At 47.9% G+C, this 9,467-nt stretch overlaps 2 protein-coding genes across 8 annotated transcripts in view; one reads left to right on the plus strand and one right to left on the minus strand.

Moving 5' to 3' along the window:
- LOC309808565 (interferon regulatory factor 6-like) overlaps window positions 1-9,467 on the plus strand; it is a 726,310-nt gene that overhangs the window by 90,086 nt on the left and 626,757 nt on the right. The gene's annotated exons all lie outside the window — the stretch shown is intronic.
- On the minus strand, window positions 1,689-8,216 carry LOC309808814 (speedy protein E4-like; the record flags this gene model as incomplete). Its single annotated transcript, XM_082629388.1, has 6 exons — window positions 1,689-4,021; window positions 4,182-4,350; window positions 5,867-5,952; window positions 6,437-6,495; window positions 7,391-7,612; window positions 8,108-8,216. 6 exons carry the CDS (start codon window positions 8,214-8,216, stop codon window positions 3,761-3,763), a joined length of 906 nt encoding a protein of 301 aa, XP_082485514.1. The 3' UTR covers window positions 1,689-3,760.

A 9,467-nucleotide genomic window follows, 5' to 3' on the forward strand; every position in this document is an offset into this window, starting at 1 on the left:
AAGACTAAGGTCACGTGAAATTTGAAACGCTAAATATTGTCATAGTGTTAAGCAGTTTGAAGATTGTTGGAAGAAATTATTTGTCATTCATTCAAGCAATAAACATTTGATGAATACTTGCAAAACATAAAAAACCTCTAGAGCCCGTGAGCCACAACTACTGGAATCGACGTGCCTAGATCCCATGCTCCGGAACAAGAGAAGCCACCGCATGGAGACGCCGACGCACCGCAATGAAGAGTCGCCCCCTCTCCACTGCAACTAGAGAAAGCCCACGTGCAACAAGGAAGACCCAACGCAGACAAAAATAAATAAATATATAAATAAATGTATTGGGGGAAAAAAAGAAAGAAAATAAATGCACAACAAAATTTCTGCATTTCTGAGAAAGTTAAGCTTCCTTAAAACTGTGTTCCTTTTGGTCTGTTTTTTTTTTTTTTTTTTTAAAGTCTACTGTCAGGAACTCCCTGGCACTTCAGCGGTTAGGATTCTGCGCTTCCACTGCTAGAGGCCTGTTTTCGATCCCTGATCAGGGAACTAAGATCCTGCAAGTTGCGTGGCGAGGCCGAAAAAACAGCCAAGACAAAATAATCGTCTCTTGGCTGTTAAACAAAGTCAAGGACCTTTAGTTCCTCCTCAAGGGCTATTGGGTAATATTCTGAGCCACATCCTTGGAGCTGTTTGGCAGAGACTGAAACCCCCAGCAGGTGGAAGAAGTTAACTGCATGTTGCCCACAAGCACGTAGACCCCAGACCAGTTGGAACCAGAAGGCTGATGATGTTGAGTCCCCGTTACCTCACCACTGACCAATCAGAAGAATGACCGTGAGCTGATCACGCACCCTGTAACCCTCTCTTCAACATGTAGCCCCTTTCTCTTTTCCCTGTATAGTCCTCAAGCAAAACTTCAGGAGGGGAGAGTTGGTTCTTCGGGACACGAGTCCACCTCTCTTCTGGACTGCCGGCTTCCTCAGTAAAGCTATCTTTCCTTTTACCCAAGAGTTGTCTCTCAGTATTGGAGTCCTGAATGATGCAAGACCTGCCTCATCTTCTGTAGTTTTCTCTACATGAAAAATAATTGAGGACTATTTTTCAGAGTTAAGAAATGTGGTTGGATAATCACAACGCCATTAAGCAACACCTCGTTGGACAGCAAAGAGGCGAAGCCGACTGGTAATGACCACACACATCCTGACTGTGAGAAGACTTTCGTCTTTATTGTAGTTCCCCAAAAGCTGCATCGCACGGTACTCTTGAACAATCTAAAATAACATACAAACATGCTGAGGCAAGTTAAAAAATTAGGACTGAATTCCCACAATTCAATAATGAGAACTAAAAAAATACAAAATTTATGCTTACAAGAATTGGGAGGAAATACCCACTATGCTATAAGTAGAATGGAAATATGATGTAATAGATAAAATCAACAATCTCTCTTGAAAATGTGAGTAAAACTGTATATATGTGTAAATATACAACAGCTACAGTTCTCATCACAAAAGTTTGTAGTAATAAGATGTTTCAAAATGAAGACTATTTCAAAACTATTTAAAATAAATATATAAATATAAAATATAAAAATACAATAATTTTATAGGTGACATTTTCAAAATAAGCCAGTGAAACTTAAGTCATGAGTCATGACCCTGTGGCTGTAATTATATATATATATATATATTTTTTTTTTCCTAATTATATATTTTAATGTTATTCCCTCCTATTCTGAGCCGCTACACTCCACCTTCAAATGCTTCTAGACTGGGGCAAACAAGTGTATAAAAAATGGGACCTCCAATGTTCGTCTCAGGGGAGATGGAAATGAAATGATCTGAAAATTGAGGTGGTGCCTTCCAAAAGGGTGGAATCTGAATAAACCCTGTTTTCTTATTGTCCTGCCACAGACTCCTAGAAGCACACCCCGCTCCTAGGAGTATAACACGAAAACTGGCCTCCGCTCATTCTAGAAGATGCTGGCTTCTTCTCGATGATCTGCACAAGAGGCTTCTCCCTTCCTTCTTCACGGCTGTCGTCAGTGTCTGGATTGACCTCTTGTTGAACATCCTCATCTCTCCTGGGCTCTGTGATCTGGAAGTAAGAGAAGGAGCAAGGATGTCAGATTTCAAAGTGGCAACTGTCCAGATATAAAGGTTTTCACATTCTTAGTCAATTCTAACCAGAATTGAGACTCATTTATGATTGGAGTTTTATCTCAAATTCTCCATTCTGAACCCCAGTCCTGAACCATTCATTGTTTTCAAGTGCGATTCTTGGACTTTGGTGACCCTGACTCCAAAAACTACTGAATGCACCCAAGGTCAGGCCCAGTAATCTGCTTTATAGCCCAGACTCCAGGTGATTCTGCTCAGGGAGCTGGCATTTGGAGAAGGCTGCTTTAGTCTTAACTCACCTTGGTCCTTTGGCACCACTTAAATTCTGAACTTGGAAGCACACTACAGACATCACTGACAAGTCAACATCGTGGACCAGGAGACCTGAGGCCGGATCCCTAACCCTAACCCTGCATCCTAATGTCTATGTTATTATTAAGTTTTCATTTATTTACTTATTTTCTTTCTTTTATTTTTGGCTGCATTGGGTCTCTGTTGCTGTGTGTGGGCTTTCTCTCTGTTGCTGTGTGTGGTGAGCGAGGACTACTCTCCGTTGCTTCTCCTGACGGCTTCTCTTGTTGCGGAGCACGGGCTCTAGGCGCACAGGCTGAGTAGTTGCGGCTTGCGGGCTCTAGAACGCAGGCTCAGTAGTTGTGGCTCGCGGGCTCTAGAGCGCAGGCGCAGTAGTTGTGGCGCACGGGCTTAGTTGCTCCGCGGCATGTGGGGTCTTCCCGGACCAGCGCTCAAACCTGTGTGCCCTGCATTGGCAGGCGGTTTCTTAACCACTGTGCCAACAGGGAAGTCCCTGGGTCCTAATGTTTAAATAATACTCAGCCCTAAACTTGGTTAGTGTTATGTGCTGAATGTTTGTGTCCCCCAAAATTCTTATGTTGAAATCTTAAAATCTTAACCCCTAAGGTGCTGGTATTAGGAGGTGGGGTCTTTGGGAGGTTATTAGGTCATGGGGTAGAGCCCTCATGAATGAGATTATTGCCCTTGTAAAAGAGACCGTGCTGTGTTGTTTCTAAGCAACGTGGTCTGTAGTAGGGCAGGTTGAATGGACGAAGGCAGCTAGTTTGCAAGATTTAAACCAAATGTTTGCTCAATCCTCTGCCCACATCTAGAACTCTAATGTGTCAATTGTAATAAGCCATGCTGAAGATGGCATTCCTTAACCTTCAGTCGTTGTGATAAACCCCCTTGACCATAAACGTGAGGGGGAAAAGGTGAATTGTACTAGAGGAATCATTGGTCCAGAAGTGGTGAGTCAGGGGGAATAAAGAGTCACAGGTGATCTGGCCATAGGCAATTTGAAAGTAAATTTGGAGGAATATAAAGCTAGTCATAATTCATCTTTTCTTATTGAACGTGTGGGCTGTTCTATCTAATATCCTGTTTGTAGACATTTACTTTGTTGTAGATAAATGCTAGAACCCATAACCCTGAGGGATGTAAGGCCAAAAATGAATGAAAAAGAGAAACTGGAAACGCAGTATATGGAAAAGAATCACCACCTCGTCAAAGCTGTTATTTGGACCCAATTGCTTTGGGTGAAATAACTTCAGTGAGACCCATGCGTCTGGGACAAACTGGTTTCCCCGAGGTCTGGTGCCCACGGGCCTCGCGGTGCTGGTGTCTGTGTGTGGCTGTCAGTCCGTGGCTGGCGCAGAGTCGGCACGTGGCTGTGTGCCTGGCTGGCCCCCTTCACAGTGTGAGAGGTGATGTGGGTCCAGCAGTGGGATTCCTCCGATTTCCTCAGTAGACAACACGTCATTCCACCCGCACCTTTGCGCACGCAGACCTACCTTTGCGCAGGCCGATGACCTCAGGCCTGCGTGGTCCTGGGGCCTCTGGGGCAAGAGGGCGCGATCTCTTCCCCACACCCAGAGCTCTGGATCAAAAGCCTGGATCTGGAAAGACAAACAGCCCCTGGCAATGAGGATGCCGCTGCCTCCCGTTGCCCCGCCTCCGGTTCTTTCTCGTCTGTCCCCAAGTCCCAAACCGAGTCCCCCATGATCCCCACCTCCTCTCCGTCCCTCCCCCTCCCCGAGACCGCCACAGCCCACCCACCTGCTCGCACTCTTCCCGAGTGACCCATGTCTTCCAGCCCATGGAACGGATGAACTGGGAACGCAGTTTGTGGAACAAGGCATGCTGCGAGCTGTTCTTTCCATAGAGGAACGAAACGATGGCCTGCTTGGGGGCCTGGTTGTTCTCTTCCATGTCGCTGGCCACATAGCTGGGGAAAGACATCAGGTCGCTGTCATCAGGACAGGAAGGGCCTCCACTTGAGATCAGCTTCCCAGAAAAGAGGCAGGCTGAGCATCCTCACACGACCCACCCAGCCCTGCCCAGCGTCACCGGGAGCCGCCCAGTCATCAAGGAGCCACTGCCAGGCAGGACCTTCGGAAGGGTGCCTCTCACACCTTGATGATGAGGACACGATCCAAACCCCCGTTCCCTTCAACTTGTTTTATGTGCACACACCTCTCTTCCTATGTTGTAGGTACATGTACAGTTCCTGAGGGCAGGAGCTGATCTGATCTGTTTCTGCATTCATCCCTCTCCTAGCAAATGACACATTTAGGGCTTGGTTCATATTGATGCATGAATTCAACAGCCTTTTGTGAATCTCTGTTCCCACCACCTCATATTCCCCAGCATGTAGGGTGTACTTTATAAGGTTTGTTAGATGAATGAATGAATGAATGAATGAACATTTTATCTCATGGCCAAATGCAATACTGATTACCTAGAAGTCTCACAGTAACAAACATTTGCCCAATGAAAAGAATTGTGCTGAGTGTTTTGGGAATGCATTGACATTTTGACGAGACCTGCCTTCCACATGGTGTCTAGTCTAGTGGGACCGGGGAAGGGGAAGGGGGGAGATAAGAAATGACTATAATGCAAAGCATCACATTATAATACAATTTGAACTAAAGTGCCTCTGGGATGCAGAAGTTAGGGAGATCGGGCATCGTGAAGGTTTTGGTGTTTGAACCCACTTTAAGGATAAGGTCGTTTTCTTCAGATAAATGTATGGCAAAGATACCTGGATAGAAAGCTCAATAGAAACTTAGAGGGCAGGGTATTTGGAAGGAGCAGTGAAACACAGGAATAAAGTATCAGGACGGTGTGCTGGAGATTGCAGAGAGAGTTAAATCCCAACGCAGAACTCTGGCCTTGATTTGGCATGTCATTAGCCAATGAAATTGTGTGAAGCGGTCAGACCTGTGTTTTGGAAGGATGTTCAGGCAAATAGAGCCAACTGGCTTGGGAGACTTGGAAGAAACATCAGTGGGGAGCATTTGACACCAAATCCGTGCTATGTGATACGGGCCCCGATTGTGGCATTTGTCGTGGGAATGCAGAAACGGAAGATAATCACACTTGGTGCTGATGTCGGAAGACCCGAGACCGGAGAATTCGAACCGGAAACGTCTCAAGTCTGTTACTCGGGGGCAGGATGGTGTCAGTTCTTTCTTCCTCTCCTCTTAGGAAAGTTTTGCGTTTTGCTTTGTTTCTTTCAGTGTTTTAATTGACATTAGGGTAGTTTGTTTTGACAATGAATGCTATAAAAAACAGAACATGGTTTGAAAAAGAAACCACGGTACCGTAATCCTGTCATTTTCACACCTAGAGTCAGTACAAAGGGGTTTAAAAAAATAGATGAAAGGTCAGAGCCCCACGTCTCTCCCTCTGCCCTCCCAGGGTGTTGAATATTGATGGCGGGGATGGAGCAAGGTACTCACAGAGCTATGAAGAAATGGATTCTCTGGAATTGCCAGGAGAGGAGCCCGGCCCGGCTGACATACGCTATCACCATCGACAGGAGATACTGATGGAAAGAGGGGAAAAAACGTAGGAGAGAGGTCACATCCTGGAAGAGGAGAAAGAGTGGGAGGGAGAAGGGAGCAGGGGACGAGGAATGGGTGGTGCCACTTGGAGGAGAGACCCCCGTGTGGGGTGAGCCTGATTGTTTGGGGAAGGGGAGAGGACAGAAGGTCAGAGTTGGCGGCGCTCCAAGGATGGGAGGCTTTGGGATTGAGGGCGTGGACTTAGGGCCGCGGGCACAGGACGGTGTTCGATGAACCGGAGCCAAGGCGAGTCCCCAGGAGCTGAGAGGAGAGGGGACTTAGGCAGCAACCACCAAAGGGGCACTCCTGGGGCTCAGATCCCAGAGGGGACCTCGAGGCCCCTGGAGGGAAGTGTTGACAAGGCATGAGGTTAGGAGGGGAGTGGAAACGTGGGTGTAGAAAGCACCCAGCGCGCCCACCTAGAACAGGCGCTGGAGCAGGAATCCATCTCAGTGGGTGACTTACCTTGTCAGATACTTCCAGGTTTTTGTCCCAGGCGAGGAATTTCTTAACGACGGGATCCTCTGTGAAAAAAGGGCAGATGTTGCCAGTGGGAACAGGGCTGTCGTGGGAGCATTCCAGAGCCAAGAGGGTGAACCGCGCCCCCCTGGGGAAATGCCAAGATGTGGCCCAGGGTGAAGCTGACGGAAAGAGGGGAGGGAAGACCATTCACTGTGGGAGGAAAGGGGGTGACTCCCCTTCTGGGGGGGCCGAGTGACAGGGAGTGATGCCCCTTCATCATGCATTCACGTACCTGCAGAGGGCATCAAGATACTCTCAGCCAATGTCTCAATTGACAGTCATGTCAGGGGGTGAAGATGGCTTGTCAGCCCCTCCTCCCCCCACCCCGAACATGCCAGTAAGATTCAAAAGGCCAGTAAGAGCTAGAGTCTCGGGTACAGTTGAAACCAAGCGAACCTAATCCTGTATCATTTCTAAATCTAACCTAGTCTTGTATCATTTCTAAGTCTAACCTCATCCTGTATCTTTTATGTGTCCCCCGTATCCTTTATCCGTAGACAGTCCGCCAGGGACGGAGAGCGCACCAAGTAGCAGGGAATTCTTTTCCACTGGGAAAGTGTAGTCATGGGAAGTTCTGGTTTGTTTGTTTTTCAAGTATAGGATTGGAGGTTGCTGGGCAGGGCGGTGGGTCCTTACCAAGCATCCACTTGAAGACCTTGTGGTGCTCAGGCAGCACTGAAGACACCCGCTGTCGCTTCAGCTTCATCTTGAGCCCACTGAACGACTCCACGACCCAGGTGTCGGCCTCGTGGTGCTCAGGCAGCACTGAAGACACCCGCTGTCGCTTCAGCTTCATCTTGAACCCACTCAGCGACTCCACGACCCAGGTGTCGGCCTCGTGGTGCTCAGGCAGCACTGAAGACACCCGCTGTCGCTTCAGCTTCATCTTGAACCCACTCAGCGACTCCACGACCCAGGTGTCGGCCTCGTGGTGCTCAGGCAGCACTGAAGACACCCGCTGTCGCTTCAGCTTCATCTTGAGCCCACTCAGCAACTCCACGACCCAGGTGTCCTGGGCCTCAGCGGCCGTGTTGCCCTCCACCTCCGCTCTGAACGCCACTGACCTCTTCCTCTTACAGCCGGGGCGCTGAGGCGGGGGGCTGCAACCAGCCCAGGGAGCTGACGAAGGAGAAGAGACTACAGTATGACGCTCTCGTCTTGGGAATTCAGCCACTGGTGACCACCCAACCCCACCCCGACTCCGCCTCCCCCCCGAAGCACCCCCGTGCTTTCCAGTCTCACAGACCGCTGACCTTGCCCCAAGTCATCTTTCCATCTTTCTCTGTCCACATCTACCTATCCCTCCCCTGACTCTTTTGGTCAAACTCTTTCTCATGGTAGATAATTTCTCCCACCAGGAATAAAAAAAAAGAACCCTCCCCTTGTTTCCTCTCTCCCCTTCTCTCATCCTTGGATCTCATCTCCTAACCCTGTTTCTTGCTCCCCAGGTGTTCCGTGTCCCCAGCTCCTGTGCTCTCCTCCCTCAATCCCTGGCTTTCTGAATGTCTCCTTTCTTTCATAGGCACCTTATGCAGGTGCTCCTTCCCGACCTCTGTACCCTTTCCTCCTTACTGGTCAAATCTCTGAAATTCCTTCTCATGCCAGCTCCCTCACCTGACGGTCCTGGGCTTTCTTCATAGACAGTCAACTCCAGGGGGTACCCTGAAGAGCTGGACTGGGAATTCAGCTCCTCAGCCTGGGAAGTCGGTTGACGATTGTCCATGATGTCTCCCAGACTCTTCCCTTCCTCGAAGCCTAGACTCTGCTTTGTCCCAACTCTTCTTCTGGACTTGGGCTAAACACAAGTGGTCGTCCCTTCTCCAAGCTGCGGGGCAACTGTCAGTGGAGAGAAGCTCTGGCGAGATTCTGTTGTCTACTACTGCTGCCAAGCACCAAGGAGTCTGGTCCATCCAATCGGGAAGGTCGGAAGCCTCTGATGTCATCATCGGAGTTTGAAGGAAACCAGTTTGAAGGAAAGCACAAGTAACTGTCAGACCTATGCGTGCACTTGTCCCAGAGATCAGGGGTAAATGGTATCTCCTGCCACTGACCCAACCTCTGCCCATCCTCCAAAACCCCCCTCAGGGTATCCGGACCCCTCTTTTTTTTTGTCATAAATGGCAAAATTTTATTCTTTTTTTTTTTCTTCATCTTTATTTTTAATTTTTTTTTTGCTTTATAACAAATTTAATCAGTTATACATATACATATGTTTGCATATCCCCTCCCTTTTGCGTCTCCCTCCCACCCTCCCTATCCCACCCCTCCAGGCAGTCACAAAGCACCGAGCTGATCTCCCTGTGCTATGCGGCTGCTTCCCACTAGCTATCTACCTTACGTTTGGTAGTGTATACATGTCCATGCCGCTCTTTCACTTTGTCACAGCTTACCCTTCCCCCTCCCCATATCCTCAAGTCCATTCTCTAGTAGGTCTGTGTCTTTATTCCTGTCTTACCCCTATGTTCTTCATGACATTTTTTTTTCTTAAATTCCATATATATGTGTCAGCATACAGTATTTGTCTTTCTCTTTCTGACTTACTTCACTCTGTATGACAGGCTCTAGGTCCATCCACCTCATTACAAATAGCTCAATTTCGTTTCTTTTTATGGCTGAGTAATATTCCATTGTATATATGTGCCACATCTTCTTTACCCATTCATCCGATGATGGACACTTAGGTTGTTTCCATCTCCGGGCTATTGTAAATAGGGCTGCTATGAACATTTTGGTACATGTCTCTTTCTGAATTATGGTTTTCTCAGGGTATATGCCCAGTAGTGGGATTGCTGGGTCATATGGTAGTTCTATTTGTAGTTTTTTAAGGAACCTCCATACCGTTCTCCATAGTGGCTGTACCAATTCACATTCCCACCAGCAGTGCAAGAGTGTTCCCTTTTTTCCACACCCTCTCCAGCATTTATTGTTTCTAGATTTTTTGATGATGGCCATTCTGACTGGTGTGAGATGATAT

This window comes from Mesoplodon mirus, assembly GCF_964341445.2.
Source record: "Mesoplodon mirus genome assembly, chromosome: 7".
NCBI lineage: Eukaryota > Metazoa > Chordata > Mammalia > Artiodactyla > Ziphiidae > Mesoplodon > Mesoplodon mirus.